The sequence below is a fragment of the Peromyscus californicus genome, unplaced genomic scaffold, assembly GCF_007827085.1.
Source record: "Peromyscus californicus insignis strain IS unplaced genomic scaffold, ASM782708v3 Scaffold_7__1_contigs__length_154581171, whole genome shotgun sequence".
Classification (NCBI taxonomy): Eukaryota; Metazoa; Chordata; class Mammalia; order Rodentia; family Cricetidae; genus Peromyscus; species Peromyscus californicus.
In genome coordinates this window covers 5,482,066-5,502,688 of record NW_026294595.1, presented here as the reverse complement: position 1 = coordinate 5,502,688, position 20,623 = coordinate 5,482,066, and the positions used below count along the sequence as shown (strand labels likewise).

General features: G+C 53.1%; 1 protein-coding gene across 1 annotated transcript in view; it reads right to left on the bottom strand.

Moving 5' to 3' along the window:
• Positions 1–2,808: 2,808 nt before the first annotated feature.
• Mvb12b (multivesicular body subunit 12B) overlaps positions 2,809–20,623 on the bottom strand; it is a 163,492-nt gene continuing 145,677 nt past the window's right edge. Inside the window, exon 10 of the mRNA XM_052725728.1 lies at positions 2,809–6,550. Within this exon, the coding sequence (XP_052581688.1) occupies positions 6,464–6,550 (87 nt within the window). The 3' untranslated portion in view covers positions 2,809–6,463. The remainder of the gene's footprint in view (positions 6,551–20,623) is intronic.

Below are 20,623 nucleotides of genomic sequence, written 5' to 3'. Positions count from 1 at the left end.
CCCCTGTGTCCCCAGTCAGGGGGTCCAGACTCTCAGAACCATTCCCAAGGCCTGCTGTCTGGCCACAGCTCCCGAGCCTGAGGTGTGGGAGAGGGGAGGTGGGAGCATGGGTCCAGCCTACCTGCTGGGAAGGTTGCTGGCTAATGCCCTTCCTCCACAGCCCTGTTTTCCTACACCTTCCAAAGGCCAAGAGTTTCCACCAGGGCCAGGCAGGAAAGAACAGAGCCAGAAAACCAAGTCCCTAGCAGGCTTAGATTAGGTTCTGTGCTTCGTTAACCTTCGATTGTCTTTCTCCCCAGAACAGGCTGCCAGGGAGCGTCTGCAGCCAAGGCTAGTCACCGAAAGCCTGCCAAGCCTGGAGCCAAGCCTGAGCTGGGGCAAACCTGTTGAGACCCATTTCTGGTTCCTTTGGACACATCAAGACTAGTGCAGAGAGGCCACCGAAGGACCTCATGGTACCACTGGAGTCCATCCCTCCCTGACTTCTCACGTCTGTTTACCTCTCCCCCGTTGGCCCTGCCCACTCCTGTGGCAGGGGAGGATATGATAAACAGGGCATGGCCCCCTCCTCTTGGGATACACTACCAAATGAGAGCATCCAGTGGCTGCAGTTCAGTGACGTGTGGGCACTTGTGGTAGGTTCAGGTCGCTTGAGATGGAGAACCAATACCTTTGCTGCAGAGTGGGGCAAGGCAGAGGGTCTTGAAGGGTGAAGAGGAGTTTACCAGGCAGAAGTAGGGGAGATGCATCCTAGGTAGAAAGAACAGACTAAGCCAAGACAAGGAGGCATCTCAGAGTCAGGTGGGGATCACATGTCATCTAGCAGGGCCACTGGGAGAAGTGAGTCGGATCTGGGAGGGGGACAGGGACTCTGGAGGGCTCAGGCTTCCTTCTTAGGGCGCAGTGGGAGTGGAAGGGCCTGCTGGGAAGATGAATTCGAGGAAGGCGGGGTGTGTGCCTCACTTCTGCTGGGGAGGGCTGCTAAGGGTGGTCGCAAGCCAGGGAAGAGAGCGGAGGCCAGGGAAGAAGCACGCTAGCATCAGATAAGGATTGTCTCCCAGCTGACTTTGTAGGCCCTGGGACTCTGCATTTGGGATGAGATTGGGGCTTCAGCTATAACTGATTACAAGACTGTAATCTTGGAGTCCATGTTAACTTTCTGTTGCTATGGTAACATACCCGAGAAGATCAACTTTAACCATCGGAAGTCTGTTGACTCTCAGGGATTTCAGGTCATAGTCTTCGACTCTGTTGCTTCGGGCTGGGGAGACTGGGGAGAGCTGCTTACTCCACAGTGGCCAGGAAGCAGGGAGGAGATGGGGAGGGGTGGGGACAGGAGATGGTACCAAGGGCAGCCCCAAGGATGGAGTCCTGTCAACTAAGTCTCACTCCTTTACTCTTTTTCTGTCGCCTCCAATGGCTCATCAAATCATAATCACACCAGTGGAGGTAGCCACGGCTACCGTCAGAGCCTTACGATCATGTCTGAGAAGCCTGTTAACTGGCAACTATGACTTTATCACGGCCTTTGGAGGACATCTGAAATCCAAATTATAACTGCGCCCATCTGCTTGTGGGAATCATATAAACTGCCGTGGGGGAGAGGCGGGGACTTCAGGTACCCAGATGGTGGTTTGATGAGGCCCATCAGTGAGGTGGGGCAGCAGCAGCTGGCTTGGGCTCCCTGAGCGAGTTTCTGGCTTGGTCACCTCGCCAACTTTGGTCTAGGTTGGAGGGCATGTGGGCACATCGGGTGAACAGGCTCTGGGCACTGGGGCTCATTCTGTCTTTCCCAAGTGGTGCAGAGGACTCCTGTGACTAAGGTCTTACTTGCATTTTCTTCCCAAGTGCCTTGCACTCTGTAGCTAACTGGCAAATTGTCCTTGCCCCAGAGAGAGGCCTCCATGTCACTCCGCCTCTGAAATGTGCTCAACATGCTTGACCTCACTCCATCTTCCAGAGGGAACTCTGGAGGGAGGGCAACCATCATTCTGTCAGATGAAGGAGCCTGCAGTCAGAACCAGAACTCAGACCTGGTTTCCCTCAAAGATGCGTATATGTGTCGGGGATGGGGGGTGAGGGGGAGACTTTGCTTTGTGGTAAAAAGACTCGAGATAGGAGGCTGGGTTTGGGAAGTCAAGGGTACAAGTGTGCAGGTGCCCCTAAGTTTCCAGGAGCCCAGGAGAGGAGTGGTGAGTCAAAGGTCACCATTCTAGCTCCTTCCCACTGAGGTTGGTGTGTGCTGAGCTGCAGGCAGCCAGTCAGGCTGTGAGGTGGATCCTAGAGATGCAGAAGTCACAGCCAGGGGTGGGGAGGCAGGGCACTGATAAGGACAGGGAACCTCGAATGTGTGTAGGACCCTGAGCCATCTCTGCAGGTGGCATCCTGCAGCAGGTGAGCAGTTAGGACTGTGTGTGTGGGACCCTGAGCCATCTCTGCAGGTGGCATCCTGCAGCGAGCGGGTGAGCAGTTAGGACAGGCCCAAAGCAGGGAAGCTGCATCCCAACCCGCTGAGGCCCAGAGACAGGACAGGGCGGCAGGAGACAAAAGAGCCCTCTGTATTCTACTGGGGTCTTGTTCATAGCAACTGGGATTTCTCTCAGGAGCTTCCGAGGGTCAAGGATGTCGGTGGTACCGAAACCCTCAAGCCACCTGCCAGCTCTTTCTAGAAATCTGAAAAGTGAAGGTAGTGACCACTTGGCCCTCAGGAGCCCTGGAAAGCAGGGCAGACAGCTTGCAGCTGGCCAGAAGGCCTCCCCTGAGGGACACTGACCTCTGCTGGCTTTAAAAATAACAGCAAACTGGGGAAAAGAGGTTAAAACAAACATTTATTTAACAAATTATATTAAGAATACAGCCACACAGTGAAACCCCCTTTGCCAAGCAGTCACCTTGAATAAATACACAGGAAGGCAGCTGGGCCTAAGGTCCTCGTTCCCAGCGCCACACAGTGGCCCAGCAGCTCACAGGCTCTGAAGGGAAACAGCCTGGACTGGTGCTGATGGCTGCTCCACCTTCCACCCAGAGCAAGGGAAGCCGGGCCGCTCTGCTGTGCCTCGCCACCTGAGAGGGAGCTGGGTACAGGAACGAGGGCCCAGCTTCTTCATCAGGCTCTGGGGGTCAGAGGGACGCAGAGCGATTCCGTGAATTCGGCACTTCACGGCCTGGCGGCACATCAAGGCCTTTCCTATGACCGCAGCAGGAGACATGCTCAGAGGCTGGGGGGTCCTCGGGTCACAGGAGGCACAGGATGAGCTCTCAGCCTGACCTGTGCCCAGGATCCACTGCCATGGTGAGGTGAATCCATAGCAAAAGAAAGCCCATCACAGGGATGGGCACAAAGGCCAGATGGTTGGCACAGGGATTTTGGGGTCAGGTTCTGCCCCTGCTACTGGCAAGCTTACAGACATGCCCCAGGCTCTTCATGTGACAGGGGACAAAGAGCACCCAGTGCTGGGCTTGTTTGGGGATGACAGGAGATGTGCTTAAGTCTGCCAGGTCTAGTGCCCAGTGAAGGAAGGGGGTGAGCTCAGTATCTCGGTCCCCTTGTGTATGTGTCCTTCTGGCAGAGGGTCATCAGCTGCTTCCTGCAGAATGGCCATGGTCACAGGTGGCCACATGCCACTGACCACCAGGAAGAATACTCATGACTCTGACCTGTCCTTTTCCCAAGGTGAGTGAGGCTGATGTGAATTCTTAGACTTGGCCTTATGATAAATTTGCGAGTGAGCCTGGAGCCCACCTCCCCCTGCTCATCACCCATGTGCCACTTCCAAGGCCCTTAGGAAGGAACTGACTTTTCAATGTGGGGACTGTGGGGTAGGGTGCTGTGCTCTGGTTAGCCTTTTCAAGAGAAAGACGTGTGCTTGGCAGGGACAGCAGCAGCTGTGGGACATGCTGGTGGGGGAGGAGGAGACCTAAGGGAGAGGCTGCAGCTCTTCACCCCTCCCAGGGTTCTGTGTGCTCATCGCACAGCGGCCAGGGGTCGTGCGGACAAGCGTTCCACACCATACACAAAAGGCTGTGAGCCGCAGCCCCGTCTCCTAGGTCTGGATCTGTGCTGGGTCCACACAAGGTGAACAAGGGTGTGCACACACCACCACTACCACTGCCAGAAGACAAGAAACCAGGGGTTTGGTGCAACCTAAAACTTACAACAGACACCAAGTTGTCCTTAACACTTCAAAAGCTAGAAGCTGTTGACGCTACATCATTCACAGTCAAGGTTATTCTTAAATTAAGTCTGCCATGTCCCGAGGTTACTCCAGCTCAGAGCATGCAGTTTGCTCTTGTCCCAGTGGCGGAGTCCTGTGGGAGGGCGTGAGTGGGCTGCAGAGGCTGAGTCCCAGTGGCGGAGTCCTGTGGGAGGGCGTGAGTGGGCTGCAGAGCCCGAGGCCCAGTGGCGGAGTCCTGTGGGAGGGCGTGAGTGGGCTGCAGAGCCCGAGGCCCAGTGGCAGAGTCCTGTGGGAGGGCGTGAGGGGGCTGCAGAGCTTGCGTCCTTCCTCCAGGAACCTCTTCACTTGGCCTTTTTGATTACCGACAAAGGGTCCACTGTCTTCACCTTGGAACGCCCAGGGCCTGTAAGAGCTTCAGGGAAGCCACATTCTCCATCAAGGGAAGGAAGGGGGAGGACCACCTGGCATCACTTGGTAGGGACAATTTCACAACTGGGAAATGGAAAGAGGTGATAAGACAATGTGCGCAAGCGTAAAGGAAGTGGCCAGGAGACGCTGGAGCTTTACCCCCAACCTTCCCACTTAACTCAGGCTATGAGTGCTCGCTTCTCTGTTGGGCCACTTGGTGTTACACCAGGAGCAGTAGACACAGGTCCTCAGGTCCCCAGCTTATGGAGCGGTCTGGGGGACAGTTCATCAGCTCTCCTGAGCACCAGTGTGGCATAGGTTTTGACCCCACAGGCCTCTGGGACACCGGCATTTGAGTTAACTACCTTTTCATGGCCTGTGCTGCCTAGAGGCTGTGGGACCCAGAGTCGGGGGTTGATGGGTACCCCACAGGGTGTGCTCAAATCTGAGAGAAGGTAAGGTGACCATTCCTGACACAGAAATGAAGTACCATCAAGCAGAGAAGGCTGACTGAGGAGAGAGGGTGGGCCACAAAGGACCTGAGGAGCTGAGGGGCTGATGGAGGTTGGTGAGGTATTTTTGGCCCTGCCCTGGCTCACTCCATCTTGTCGGCTGGTTCTTGCTGCTGATCCTTTTGCACCTTGGCCACTCAGCTGCTTGTGGCTCTCTGGAGCTGTAACTGGAGAGGTTTGTACCCACTGGAGTGTAGCTGCCTATGGCTACTGACCACTGTGCACACCTTCACATCCACAGACACTCCAGGGACCAATGTCAGACAAATCCTAATAGCCAAATATGGCAAAGCAGTGCATCACGTGAGGCTGAGAGCTGGGACAGTAGTGGCCACTATTTTCATGGCAACACATGTGGAGTTGAACTTGGCACCTCAGATGGACACCCATGAAATGTTCTAGGCAAAATTCAGAGGCCTGGGACATAGGGACTTTTCAAAACAGCAGATCCCTGGTAGGAGGTGCCTTCTGGACTGTGGGTGGGTCTGGCTGAGAGGAGTTGGTGCCCTTGTGCTGTGTCCCTGCAGGGCTGGGTACCATGCCTCTCAGAGCATGCTCTGTGTCAGTCGCCACCAGGTCAGGGCACCAGGCAGAGGCATATGGAGGCTGTTGCTGGCAGGTGGATGCTCCATAGATGAGCCCTTTGTGGGGATTGGAGCTTGTGGCCAGGCCCAGCACCCTAGCAGCCAAGTTTCTGTCCAGGTAGGCACCCAGTTACCTCCACAGAGAGCGGAGTCCCATCTGTGCTCTCTGGACATCCAGTGTGTGCATTGGCGGAAGAGTCCACAGTTGTCTGGAGTGAAGCAGAGTCCTGTTTTCTCAGTGTCATCATGAAATGCATGGGCCACTTGAACCTGTTGACAGGAATGCTTGTTCTCAGGTAGCCTGGGTCAGAGGTGAGCAGTGCATCTTGCAGGGTCCTATGTGATGCAGTCAACCCTGGAGTCTTCCAGGAGGGCGACAGTGGCTTTGTGGGATTCTTAGAGTGGGTGATGGTCATTTGAAGGGAGCCAGTGGGCATCACTGGGCCGCTGGAACATGTGCCCGGGCCCTCATGGGTGACTCCAGGTAGGGAAGGGTTCTTCTTTCTTTGTGGGGTAAGTGGTCATCACACAGGTATGCTAGGAGCCTCTGGTCACTAACAGCACATACATTAGTCACAAACAACGTTCCCAGGGAGGCAGGGGAGTCTTGTTAGGCAAGCTGATGACCGTATATGACCACACAGCTGCCCAGAGTCTCTTGGTCAGTGGGGAGGGCAAGCAGAATGGGCAGGTGGGGGAGGGAGTAACTCTCCCCCCAGCCACCCCATCAGTAGTCTGGGCACCGGGTAGGAGACGTCTTCTCCCCCATGAGGCTGTGGGCTCCTCACGACTGGGGGATCTGCTGGCACCGGGTAGGGCTGGGTGGGAGCCGTGCTGCTGCGCTCTGCTCCGTGCGGAAACTGTACTCGTACTGCAAGAGGAGGAACAGAGAGGCACGGTCAGGCCAGAGGACTCTAGAGAAGGCCCCAGCTGAGCAGCGATGATGCCAGCCCCTGCTGAACCCTGGGCAGAATGGCTGCTGGGAACTGAAGCCGGGATAGTATGTCACTGTTCCTATGTGTGTGTGACAGGCTCAGGAGGTGACAATGGGTAGGTAGCGCTCACAATCCCCGCCTGCCTCTGCAGGGTAAGACTTTGCTGAGTGCATACTTCTGGTACCAATGGCAAGCTTGCATGAGAACCTTGTGCCAGGCCGAGAGGCAAGTACCTTCCTGCTCCTGCTTGTACCTCAAGGAGGGACCACTGCAAGGCTGTGGGGAAAGACCTGTGAGTGGACTCCAGGACTGACCAGCGGCCTCCCTCAGCCCCCAGATCCCGGGACTCCTTGCCACCAGGCACACTGTGCAGGACAGCACTTTAGTGGCCTGACGGATCAGGGAAGGACTTCTGGGCTGCTCTCACAACCGCATACCCTCTGCAAATGTTCCTCACTGCACCCAGAACCTGCCCTGGTGGGGACCCTGCACAGCTACACAGATGGGCCAAGCAGATCCTGGTGGTGGTGGTGTGCCAATGTGCGTGAACCTGCCTTTTGCTAGGCCATGCTGTCATCCTGAGCCAAGAGCCAGTTCTATGGAGGATTATTAACTCTTGCACTGGAGACCCCAATTCTGTAGGGGCTGGAAGTAAAAGGCTCCAAGTCCAGTGAAAACTCTGAGAAGAAGCGAGTAGTTTGGGTGGGGAGAGGGGCCCTGCAGTTCACTTGAAGGCTGAGACATTCAATGTGGCCATTGGTGAGGAGCAGCGGAGGATCCCTTATCCTGACAGAGGTGGAGGGGGGTTGTGGGATAGCCTGGCAACATTAAGTGAGAGATGTTTAGGTTAGTGGTTGCCAGACATGTTCAATCAATCGGAAGTGGTGAGTGGTGGGAGGCCCTGAGAAGGCTTTCCAACAGAACGCAGCTCTGAGAAGAGCTGCTGTCTTTGAACTCGGCTAATCTGCAGGACACCCACCTACTATGCAGCCTGTGGAAGAGAACGTGGTGCAACTGTAGCAGGAGAAGCTGCAGACCCCAGCCAGGCTGTGTGGCCCCATGGCCCTGCTGCCATGCGCACTGGCCAGTAAAGGCCGACCAGCCTCACCACACACCCAAAGAAAGCTGCAGGCAGCAGGGTGAAAGAAGAGCAGCTGGGGACCGAGGTCCAGTCAAGACAGCACCCACGCAACCCGCAACCCGGTGCGGCCTGCCCCACAGCATCTGTTACCAGGATGGGTAGACAGAGACTGGGCCGGGTGCTGCAGGAGCCCTCGGGCAGGTCTCCCCGCCCAGGATCTTGATGGACTCACTTCTAAGGTGAGGTATGATCTTCTAATCCCAGGGGTGGCATGGGTCCATCCTTGGTAGCAAGCAGTTTCCAACTAAACATCTGGTGGCTATGAGGGGAGCCCATCAGAGCATCCCACAGCACCCCCTCCACAACACTGCCCTCTAGTGACCCTCGAAGGTACACTGTCCCATCAGGCTAACCTATCCCATCAGGCTACTGGCAGCGGGCTACCCAAGAGGCTTCAGGCAATGGTCAGCACAACACTGCCACCTGGTGGCTGCTCAGGTGTGTGCATGTCAGTGAACAGCAGCATGTTAGAGCCTCTGTTGGCTTTATCAGCACCTACAGGTCTTACTCTGCTGGCGGTTGGGGTGTCGGTGAGTGGGTGGGAGAAGGAACATTTAGGGGTGCGGGTCAGGATTGCAAAGGCATAAGTTCTATGAAATCCTTTATGCCTAGGGCTCATACGGTGGTAGCAGAGGGGCCCAGGAACTTTCCACACGGCCCAGGACTCAAGCAGGAGCACTTCTTGGAGCATGGGCCTTTCCCAGAGAAGAGCAAAACATGGTAGGGCAGGGGAGCAGGGGGGCTTAATGGTACAGGCTTGGGGATGGAGGGCCCAGGTGCCGTTCCCAATGGTACAAGGGCCTGGAGCATCAGGACACCAGAGGAAGTGCAGGCTGGGGAGAGGACATTGGGTTTGCTGGTGGCTGGGAAAGGGTCCCCAGGAGTGTCCAGGGGAAGAGACAGTTAGTATTATATGTGTGTGTGTGTGTGTGGGAGGTGTTGAGAAGTATCTGGGGCCATAGTGACAAGAACATGCATTCAGAAAACAAGAAGACAGGCCTATGCTCTTAGGGTAAGGACTGGCAGCCCTTGGGAGCAGGATGCACAGCCCTGGAGCAGGGTGAGAGGCGACACCCTGGTGTGAGCCACAGATCCTCACCTGGGAGCCGCCAGCCCCAGGTTAGCTGGGATGTAATTCTGGTGGTGGGGTCTGGGATGATCTGAGGTGTGCATTTTCAAGTGGTTTCGAGGTGACTGGATGTTGGGGTCAGTTCTGAGAGCCAGCCTGACCAATCCCGTGACCAACACAATCTGGGAATAATGTGGGGAGGGTAGGAGTGGAAGGGGCCAGAGTCTATAACATGGTGGTTGATGGGTACCAGGAAGGAGGGACCAAGGACAAAAGGGGTGGGGTACCCCACTCTGAAAGCCAGGACTGAGGTGCAGTGTCTCTCAGGTGAGGGGACGTGATACCGGCAGGGTCAGGGCTGGCGACAGCCTGAACTGTCTTGCTGCTGTTTCGGAAGTGTGCTCTGCCGTGCTTGGCTCCCAGGGCAGGAGGAAGCCAGGCCCCAGGGCGGTGGTGCTTCCTTCATTTGGTACTGTCTGGTTGGCCTGCCTCCAGACTACTCAGTCTGAGACAGGGTCTGGGTCTGGGCACCTGCAAGTGGATGGAGCTACAGCTTCCTGGGCAGTGTGTGTTTGTGGGGGGGACATTTGGCTGACCAGGCAGTGGGGCCTCAGTAAGTGGGGGTCATGCAGTCCAGGCCTGTGGTGGCTGGGAGTAAGAGAGGGTCTCTGGAAGGGGCAAGGACTTGCCTTCTAGTTCACCATCTGAGTTCCCATTTCTCTTGCACCCTGGCACAGAGCACAGGGAGGAACTGCAAGCGCACACTTGCCCTGTCTTGCCCTACAGCCCGCGCATATGGAGACCCTGGGGGCCGACACAACACGCAGATCCCTTGGTCCCCTGCCCTCTCCCTGGAGTTTTTCCCTTTTTAGGTTATCCTGGCTGGAAAGAGTCGCCACCCCCACTCTTGTTTTCCCTAATTCCCCAAATGAAATTTCAACATATGTCCCCCGACATAATCCCCCTTAGGCTGCGGATAGCCTTCCCACAGACGATGTCCTCCGCCTGGGATTCCTCGTCCCCAAGATGTTTGCCCAAGAGACTAGGGCCGCTTCTGGAAGCCCTTTCACTCCCTTGGGCAAACAGAGAGTACCTTTGAAGGTGGATTTGAGCCCAGATCTGTTTACTCAAGACATTAGTCTTCTGCATAAGGAAAACCTGCACTTGAGTACAAACAGCAAATCCTTTTTGAATTAAAAAAATTTTTCAATTAAAAAGCATTTGGTGTGCAGAGTCCAGTTCAGCTGAGCAGTGTGGGGCAGTGTGCCCTCTGGTGGGCACAGTCTGTCATTGCAACTGTACCGCTGGCCTGGTCTAGGAAAGAGATGTCACTGTCAGGGGCTCTGTAGGGGACTTTCCCGGGGGCCCAGGACCTTCAACAGTCTTAGGCCTTTCAGGCAGGGCAGGTCACAGTTGCCACAAGCCCTTGCTCACCATGAGACCAGTGTCCTGCTAGTAGAACGGAGCAGCATCACAGAGGCTCGGTCACTGCAGCACCAGGAAAAGGGGTGACCAGACATTTCCTGCCACTCACAGGGGAGCTGGAGGAGCCACTGGGGTGATCTGTGCAAACACACCCAGCAGCACCTGTGCCCAAGAGGCAGAGATGGGGACAGCAGCGACATTTATAAAAGTCCCTGGCCTGTTTTAATGGTTGGTGAGGGGAGGCACGGCCTGAAACAGAAGCGCTACCCACCTAGGGAGGGTTGGCGAGCACACACTGTGCCTGCCCTTGGCCCCGATCTTCCTCTCCTCATCAATACCAGTCATATCCACCAGAGGGCTCTAGACGAGGAAGGCAGGAAGGAAGGTCTCTGTCCAGCACCACACTCACCTGGGGAAGGAAGGGTTCAGCTTCCCGAGACCCCAGAGTGAGCCAGGGGAGTACTGGCCCAGGCCCAGAGGGGCACTGGGAGCAAGCGCTGAGCTGGCCAGGTGTCCATGCCCACCCCTTGATGGGCTGCAGATGGGACATGGGGCCAGGCGACAACCAGAGCAAAGGCAGGCTATACCGCACCAGACCACAGAGGTCCTGCAAGGGTATGGACAAGGGCGAGTTTGGGGGCCCAGGTAAGCTTCTAATGTAGGCAACTACAGGGCCAAGACTCAAGCACAGAGGTGCTTCAGGGCTGGAGAACAGTAGAGGAGGGCTGGGCTATCACAGATGGCCTAACATCAGGGCAGAAGGAGCAGAAGAGGTTAGACCAGTCAGCCCAGGATAGCTATGAATGCAGCCTAGAACAAAATACTCAAAAACAATCTCATGATGTTTTAAGTAAATTAAGTTTTTTTCTTTTCTTTAAAGACAGGGCTTCTCTGTTTAGTCCTGGCTGGCCTGGAACTCTTGAAGTACTGGGATTAACGGCATGCTCCACCACACCTAGCTGAAGTTTTTGTAAATTTTTTGGAACTCAATCATACTGTTCTTGAGGACGAGCTTTGTGAACGACTGTGTGGCTCAGAGAGGCTGAAAGGCTGGACACAGTCACCCACCTGCCTGCTCTCTGAGGCACTGCCATAGCCCAGGCTCAAACCTGCCTTCCATGTGTGACTAAGTTCTTAGGCCACAGTCCTTCCTCACCCACAGCCCAGCCTCCAGAGAACCTCTATTCTGGAAGGGCCTTTTCCACTCAAGGGTTCTATGCTCTCCAAGCTGTGTCTCGGCTCTGGGGTTCAACCCTGGGGAAGGACCGGGGCAGCCCTGCTGCCCTGCTTTCCTGGGATGAGCTAGCTTAGACTTTGCATCTACCCTCTAGCAAGGACCCCGGGTATTCCACTTCACAGCCAGAGCTGGGAACTCCGAGGTACAGCCAGTCCTTCAGGCAATGGAAGGGCATGGCTGAGGGATGGAGAGGGAAGGACCTGTGTGGTCCATGTCCTGTCAACTTTTCTTAGAGGTGTCTGTTTCCTCCTTAGACACGGGCAGACAGTGAAAGCATGGTCCGGCAAGAGTGCCACAAGCAAACTGGGGGAGCCGAGCCCCTAACGGGCAGGGTGACTAGTAACATGACAGCCAGCACACCAGTCCTGTCCTCTCTCCACAGGGACAGAGCAGAGCCACACACCGTCTGACTCCCACAGAGTGACCATCAGCCTTCATGCTTCTCCCGGAGAGAGTGCACACTCCCCAGCTAGGCAGAGGCCTGAGGCTGCCACATCATGGCGACAATAATACCCCTGTCAACAGGGACACATCCTGCAGGAAGGTGAAAAGTCTCTGTATTCAAGACAATTATTAAAATTTGAGAGTGAAAGATTGGCAGAGAAGTCATGCAGTTGAGAAAATGGGAGCATGCTCACTTTACAGATACAAACCACAGCCTTCCCTTGCTGTGGTCTCCAAGGGCAGGCGCACGTGTGTGTGTGTGTGTGTGTGTGTGTGTGTGTGTGTGTGTGTGTGTGTGTGTGTGTGTGTGTGTGAGTGTTTGAGTATGTGCAGATGCCTATGGTGGTGAATGGAAACCACAGCTGTACCACAGCCTCTGGGCTGCCTAGCATTGAGATGGCATTTCAGAATTCACCTCTACATCTGCAAAAATGGCTGTTTGTAATGTTCCTCTTCTCTAGGTCATGGGAGAAAATAGAAATACCGGAAAGAACACTGCCTTGCAGATGGGGATGTAGACTGTGTGGCATGTTCTGTGGAGGCCCCATGCCACTCCATTTTTGCTGTAATGATCACTTCTTGTCACCTGTGCCTGGCAACTTCTAGTTGAGTTTGGGGACTTGCCTTATTTTAACGTGTGGGACAAAGGTCCCATGAACCCAGAGAAAAGAGTGGGACACCCTCGTGAAGGACAGGCAGAACCCAACCATTCACCTCGACTCTGGTTCTGCACAAGATGGTGTGGCTCATGACGGTGACCTTGACAGACAATGCAGCTTGAACCCATCTCTGCGGCAGCTACAGTTCCACGGCTCTTCTGTTTACACGCTGGGCGCCCTAGCCACTAGGGAATACCCTCTCTGGCAGTCACTCTTAGGAGTTGCTGCCTTCAATAATTCAAAACATAAAGCAGCAGTTTCCAATGTGTGGGTCATGATCCCTGTGACAAGCCTCTATATCTAAAAATATTTACATTACAATTCATAACTAGCAAAATTACAGTTATGAAGTAGCAATGAAATAATTTTAGGGTTGGGGGTGACCACAACATGAGGAGCTGTATTAAAAGGTTGCAGCATTAGGAAGATTGAGAACCACTGAGATCGAGGTTCAGCCATTAAGAGAAGTCACTTCTCTTCCAGGGGAGCTGAGTTTGGTTCCGGCATCCACCCTGGGTGCCTCACAGCTGTTCATAACTCCAGCTCTCTGGGATCTGACTCCTTCTCCTGGCCTGTGAGTGCACCTGCACACACACGGCAACCTCACATGCAGATACACATGAGCAAAAACAAAACCTCAAGGACAGTGAGGAGAGGGACCCGGGGAGTCACACCCAGGACTCTGTTGACACAGTTCACCAGGCTAATATGCAGAGAGGAAGAAGAGCCCTCTCCACAGATGACCAAATGCCGCTGCCGAGAAGCCGCCACCCATCCTGATGAGAAGCCGCGGGAGGGACGCACGGCCAGCTCTTAAGCAGGAGAAAGAAGAAACCAGAGCAGAACGTGTGGATACTGAGAGAAGAAACTGCCACTAAAGAGGCCCAGGCACCCAGAAGGTCCTGCTGAGGAGACAAGGACACCAGGAAGGGGCAGCTGCTACACAGAGCCCAGGACAGTGCCTGGGCTGCTTGGCTCTGGGCAGGGTGACAAGGAGAACAGTATCACTGCTGTTTCAGGTCGGGAGAGGTTGGCTCTAGACTCACTGCCAAGGCTGGGAACTTTGTCTATCATGTGACAGATGAGACAGAACAAGCAATGGTCCTGCTGACAGAAGCCTGGGTCACATGACACCCAGGCATGTCTTGACAGGAAGCAGGAGGGGGCTTGGCAGGTGGCTCAGTTGGCACAGTGCTGGCCCAGCGTGCGTGCGTGAGGCCTGGGTTTGATCCCCCAGAGCTGTACAACTCTGGCATGGTGGTGCATGCACTGGGAAGAGAAGACAGGAGGACCAGAAGCTGAAGGTCATGTTCAGTTACATACAGAGTTCAAGGCCAGCCTTGGCTGCTTGAGACCCCATCTCAAAAGGATAACAAAAAGAAACACAAGAGAACTCTTCAAAGAAAATCCTTTTGGTTTCCCATCGGTCAATGCGCAAAGACCCGGGCAAGCCAGCACACCTGTCCCCAGGTGGACATGCCAGGTAAAATGTCAAGTACCCTGCTACCATGGGTTCAGTGCCAGCCTGATGACCTGAGTTCGATCCCTGGGACCTCCATGGTGGTAGGGGAGAAACAGCCCCTCCATAAGCATGCACCTAAAATAAACCAAATGTACTAACACCAAACAAATGGGAGGTGGAATGGTGGCCTGTCTATAATCCCGTTTTTTTTGAGGCTGAGGCAGGAAATTCATGAGCTCAAGGTCATCCTGGAATATACAGAGAGACCAGGGAGACCCTCTCTCAAAATAAAAAAGTAGTTTATACACTCTCCGCTCCTTGAAAGTCTGTAAGGTTCAGATGGAATCGTGCCTCTAATTAGGAGAATCAGCGGGAGCACAGAACTAACCCATCATATACGAGAGCAGTCACAGAGCAAGAGTTGGAACAGAAGGCGCGGGAAAAGCCCCACAGCACACACGCCCAGATGCAGCAAAGGTGAACACTTAGAAGTCACAGAAGAAAACGACCCGAAAACTGCCTAAAACATTAGAAATAAAGCCAGCTCTAGAGTTTTCTTCCTAGAACATGCCAAATAGACGAAGTAGTTGGTGTTTAATATTTAGTATTTTAAAATATAAAATAAGAAAATGCAGTGGTTTTTATTGTAAGAATGACATGAAAACAAAACCCAAAGCATCTCCCCAGGCCCGAAGTTGCCATTTTGAAAGCATAAAGGGCTCTTAAAAATGAGAAGGGAGGAGTCTGAGAGGGGAGGGGTCCGACTGAGAGGGGAGGGGTCTGACTGAGGGGGGAGGGGTCCGACTGAGAGGGGAGGGGTCCGACTGAGAGGGGAGGGGTCCGACTGAGAGGGGAGGGGTCCGACCGAGAGGGGAGGGGTCCGACTGAGAGGGGAGGGGTCCGACTGAGGGGGGAGGGGTCCGACTGAGAGGGGAGGAGCCAGACCGAGGGGGGAGGGGTCCGACCGAGAGGGGAGGGGTCCGATCGAGAGGGGAGGAGTCCGACCGAGGGGGGAGGGGTCCGACTGAGAGGGGAGGGGCCAGACTGAGAGGGGAGGGGTCCGACCGAGAGGGGAGGGGTCCGACCGAGAGGGGAGGGGTCCGACTGAGAGGGGAGGGGTCCGACCGAGAGGGGAGGGGTCCTACCGAGAGGGGAGGGGTCCGACTGAGGGGGGAGGGGTCCGAGTGAGGGGGGAGGGGCCAGACTGAGGGGGGAGGGGCCAGACCGAGAGGGGAGGGGTCCGACTGAGGGGGGAGGGGTCCGACTGAGAGGGGAGGGGTCCGACTGAGAGGGGCGGGGTCCGACTGAGAGGGGAGGAGTCTGACTGAGAGGGGCGGGGTCCGAACCTCCCCCCACCCACCAATTGGGGAAGCTTCTCCTTGCAGTAGGTGGCAATGACCACCAAGCAGTCAACACACAGAGATTGTGGAGAGCCCAGCCCTAAAAGGGACATTTGGAGACATTTGTATCACACCCTCCTCCAAGGCTCTGGATCTTCAGGAAGAGGGGACTGAAAGATTTATAAGAGTCAGCAGCAGGAGCTGGAGAGATGGCCTAGCAGTGAGGAGTACACAGTGCTCTCACAGAGGACCTGAGTTCTGTTCCCTACGCATAAGGTGGGCAGCTCACAGCTGCTTGTAACTCCAGCTCCAGGGATATCTGAAGCCTCTGGCTTCCCCAGGTGCACTAACATGCACCCATCCCACCACCAGGCAATTAAAATAAATTCCTTTTTTTTTTTTCATTTTCTGAGACAGGGTTTCTCTGTGCAGTTTTGGTGCCTGTCCTGGAACTCACTCTGTAGACCAGGCTGGCCTCGAACTCACAGAGATCCACCTGTCTCTGCCTCCCGAGTGCTGGGATTAAAGACGTGCACCACCACCACCTGGCTTATTTATTTTGTTAAGAATTTATTTATTTATTTATTTATTTATTAAAGGCACACACCTTTAATCCCAGCACTCAGGAGGCAGAGACAGGTGGATCTCTGTGAGTTTGAGGCCAGCCTGGTCTACAGAGTGAGTTCCAGAACAGCCAGGGCTACACACTGAGACCCTGTCTCAAAAAACCCAATAATAAATATATAGAGAGAGCTGAAGGTGCTCCATTACTCCCAGACCTCACTGGACACAGGAGCACACAGCAGCTGTGATAGTGCGTTAAGACCAGACCCCGGCAGCTGACAAAATCCCGGCAGAGGAGGGTAAAGTGGACAGGTAGTCCCACCCCAGTCACCGCCTGAGAAACTCCCGGGAGAGGGGGGTCTTTTAATGTGACCCCTTGTAGGAAGACCACATACCAGAGCAGACTCCACTCCCACCCAAGATTATCAGGGCAGCACAGACCAGACTCAATGGAAAAAAAGAAAAATAGAGACATCTCAAAGGTGGGTGAGAAGGGGTGAGGGTGGGGTAGAAATGGAAGGGGCTGGTGGTGAATATATTTAAAATACATTGTATGTGAATTCCAAAGAATTAAGAAAAGTATCACTAAAAAGTGAATGAGAAGAGGTTGGAAAGATGGCTTAGAGCAGCAGTTCTCAATTTGTGGGTCATGACCCCCACAGGGGTCACATATCAGATATCCTACATGTCATGTATTTACATTATGATTCATAACAGTAGTAAAATTAGTTAGGAAGTATCAAGGCAATAATTTTATGGTTGGGGGTCACTGCAGCATGTATTAAAGGGTCACAGTGTTAGGAAGGGTGAGAACCGCTGGCTTAGAGGGCAAGGTGTTTGCTGTGTGAGTATGAGCATCTGAGTTTGGATCTCCAGAACTCAGACAAGTGTAACAGCTTGCTCCTGTAACTCCCAAGCTGTGGGACAGCAACAAGAGGTCCTGGGGCTCACAGGCCAGCCTAGAGGAGAAGAGCAGCTCCTGGTTCAGGGAGGACCTTGTCTCAAAACATTAGGTGAAAGACACGGGATGCTAAGCTCTAGACTCTGCACATAGCTCTGCATGGGCAAGTGTACCCACACATCCATGCGCCCTGAGGAGAGGGGAGGCGAAGGAAAGGGAGGGGGATGAATATTAAATAAGCTGGAGGAAACCCACCAAGGCAAAAGCACCAACAGGAGAGATTCCCAAGACAGATGCAACCAGTGGACAGCCACTGACGACAGAACCACGTGGGGGCCAAGGAGACCTTCAGCTCTAGAGTAGGTAACAATGGCAATCGTTAAAAGCACAGTGTTGCTGGGCTGGGGTTGGCATGTGGAGAAAGCTAGCCTCATACTCCTTTGGGTGGCTTAAGTGGGCTCACCTCCATTTGGAAAGCAAAGAACTAATATTTCCCCTTCTAAAGAAAGCCCCACTCAGGGGAGCAAAGCCATGCACACAGAAAATCAAGTTATACGCACTGATAGAGAGTCACTGGGGATGACTCCAAAGTCAGTCAGCAGGTACTGGCTAAGTATGTCAGAGCATCCTCATAGAACGGCATGGCATGGGGGTGAGGCTGCACCCCACAAAGCCACAGACAACAAAACCCCCAGCGCCAAGCATGAGGAGCCTGCAAGCTGTTAGTCAGGGAGACTATGATACAGGTAACTGCTGTTGCCATAGAACTGGAAGGCAACATGCTGCTGCTGAAGGTGCTGTGCATGTTGGACACAGGACTTGGAGAAATCAAGCTGGAGCTGACCTGGAAGCCTTCTCCCTGAGGATTAGACAAAGGTGCTATGTGGGCTGCCGAGGGAGCAGAGCAATTAAAATCCTACTCAGCTGTAAAGCCTATGATCTGTGACGAGGATCAGCATGATGTACTGGAGGGCAACAGTGGCACCTGTATTTTGGAGGTAACCAACGCCTCCTAGCTGGACTTAAGGCCCACTCAGTATAGGAAGATGCATGCCTGCTAATATAGACCTAGGCAAATACCTGTGGCTGGTGAGCCCATACCTAAGCCAGTCTGATTCCCAACAGCATTCTAAATACTTGCCCTTATAACCACAGAGAAGTACAGCTCACTCCTCATCCAAGAAGCTTCTCTTCGCAGAAGACAAGACCATTATAGAAGCCACAACTGACCAAAATGCAAAGACCATCTGACTGTAGGGTGCACATGCCCAATTGATAAATACACACAAGTTCAAGGAACACTGCAGGTGGTGTTGGCAGGAGAGGGGGGCGGGAGATAACGTAAGAGCCAGCGAGCCAGGATGCCAGCTATGAGATAGTGTCCTCTATTTAAAGCAGGGAGATATACCCATTAAATCTCAACAACATGGCTGCTCAGACAAGACCTGCACAGTGACACCATTAGGTGACATCCCAATGTGGACAAGGGAAAAATCTCACACGGCCCCAACACTAGAGGAGGAGCTATAGGCAATTAATGGCTGCCGAGAGAGGGAGAATCAGCCTTCTTGAGAGATGAACCCCTGATAGGTTATCCGATGCCATGTGGTCAGCCAATCCGATGTGGTCAGTCCCAAGTACAAAATGTACTAGCAACACTAAATGGACCCAGCGGGGTGTGTGTGTGTGTGTGTGTGTGTGTGTGTGTGTGTGTGTGTGTGTATGTGTGTGTGTGTGTAACAATAATTGAAGAGGTCATGAAGTTGAAAGGGAGTGGGAGAAACCCAAGAGAAGCTGGAGAGGTAATGGAGTGATATAAATACAGTGTTTGTGTATAAAATTCTCAAAAAAGTATTTTTAAAAAGGCAGAGAATGTGGCCATTAGAACGTGGCCATTAGAAGGAACGACTGTAAACTGCATTTTGGCCCGTGGTGGCTGCTGTAATAGTCTCCATCTGCTGTGAAAGAAGCTGCCTTGATGGAGGGAGAGCTCCAGTTACCTGTGGGCCTAAGGGGAGGTATTTAGAATGAGCGGGAGTGGGGAGCAGGTTACAAAACTGTGATTGCAGGCAAGCTGGCCCAATGGTGTGCGTGTGTGTGCATGCATGCACGCGTGTCCAGGGTGGGCAGCAAGGGATGTTCACTCCATGTGTTTCTAAGTTTGCATTTTTATGCATGTGAAATAGTTGTCTGTAGGGAAAATACACAACACTGAAAAAGCTGATGTCTGGGCCAGACAAAATGGCTCCGCTGGAAAGTGCCAGCCACCCAAGCAGGAGGGACTGAGTTCAGATCATAAGCATCTGTGTAAAAGCCAGTATAACCCCCGTCGTGAAGGATGGAGACAGACAGATACCTGAGGCTCATTGGCCAAGCTAGCCTAGCTGAATCAATGAGCTCCAGGTTCAGTGAGAGCCCCTACCTCAAAACTGAGGTAGAGGATCAAGGAAGATACCATGTTGACTCCTGGTTTCTAATGCACACACGCACATGAGCACGTGTGCACACAATCTATTCCAACTGGAAAGCTGCTTCAAATGATACCATACCAGCAAGATCAGTGCTGGTCTGTGGCATGAACTGTGGTTGTAGAGCACGTGGCGGGGTGAACCAAACTCCTCCCACATTTCGGAAGACATCTTTTGTGCCTTCAGAAAAGCCAGTTAGCCCACCCATTAGGTTCTTTAAAAATTAAAAAATATTTCTTTGCACCTGGCAATCATCACATGTATGCTGGCAGCTCGGTGTGGGACGCAATATAAACTGGTGCAGTCATCTGACTGGCACACCCCTACCTTACCAGCATACCATCTTTTGGGGTTTCTTTGTTTTGAGCTGGAATGGTCTCAAGCCAGTGTGAGCTCTGAAACTTGGGTGGTAGCTGGGGCCTGTGAAGAATATATAAGAGGAAATAAGAGTATTCCAGCTTAATTACACCTAGTGCATGAAGTAGGCAGAACTATTTTTCCAAATATTTCGTCTTCCTGGCTGAAAATAAAGCCATTGATGCTGGGTGGAGAACCTTGCATCTTACCTAGTAGAGAGGCGGCCATGTAATCTGTTGCAGTTCAAGACCCAACCACTAGATGGTGGAAAGGGACCATGTATTCCTGTGGCTGCAACTCAACCCTTCAAATCAGTTCACATTCATAAGCACAAGGAAAGCTTTCCAACAGCAGAAAAGAAGGAACAACTGGGCTGGATCTGAACACTTTGCTGAGATAAAATTGGGACTCTGCCATTTCATTATGAATGCAAAATCCTGCCTGACTTTCCTCCGGCAGACGTAACTCCCCAGCCCACCCTAACCTCGTGCATTTGAAGAGGTCCCAGCAAAATGGACATCCAGAAGTCGAATTTGAAAATTCTTTTAACCTCACGCTGCCAAATGCATTTCCATTAATTTCACCTTTGAGTCGTGACGTAAATGCTAGCGGATCAGCCCCAAGCTAAACAAGCAATAAGCCCCATTTTTCAACAGGCAAACACATAAAGATGTCAGCTCAAACTGTTTACTAATTAACACTTAAAAAGACACAAATTAGATATGCGTGGCTAAGAGCAATTATAATCAAGACGAATTCCTCTAGTCATTTGGGAACTGGAAAAAAAAGCCTAATTGCTGGAACCAATGTTTTAAAAACTGAAATCATGCCAGTTAGCAAATATGTTCATTTAAAGAGTATCTCACGTGACTACACTCCTGAGGCCCGACTACAAACGCGAGAACAAGGATAATATTTAGGGATAAAATTAAAATTTTAAGC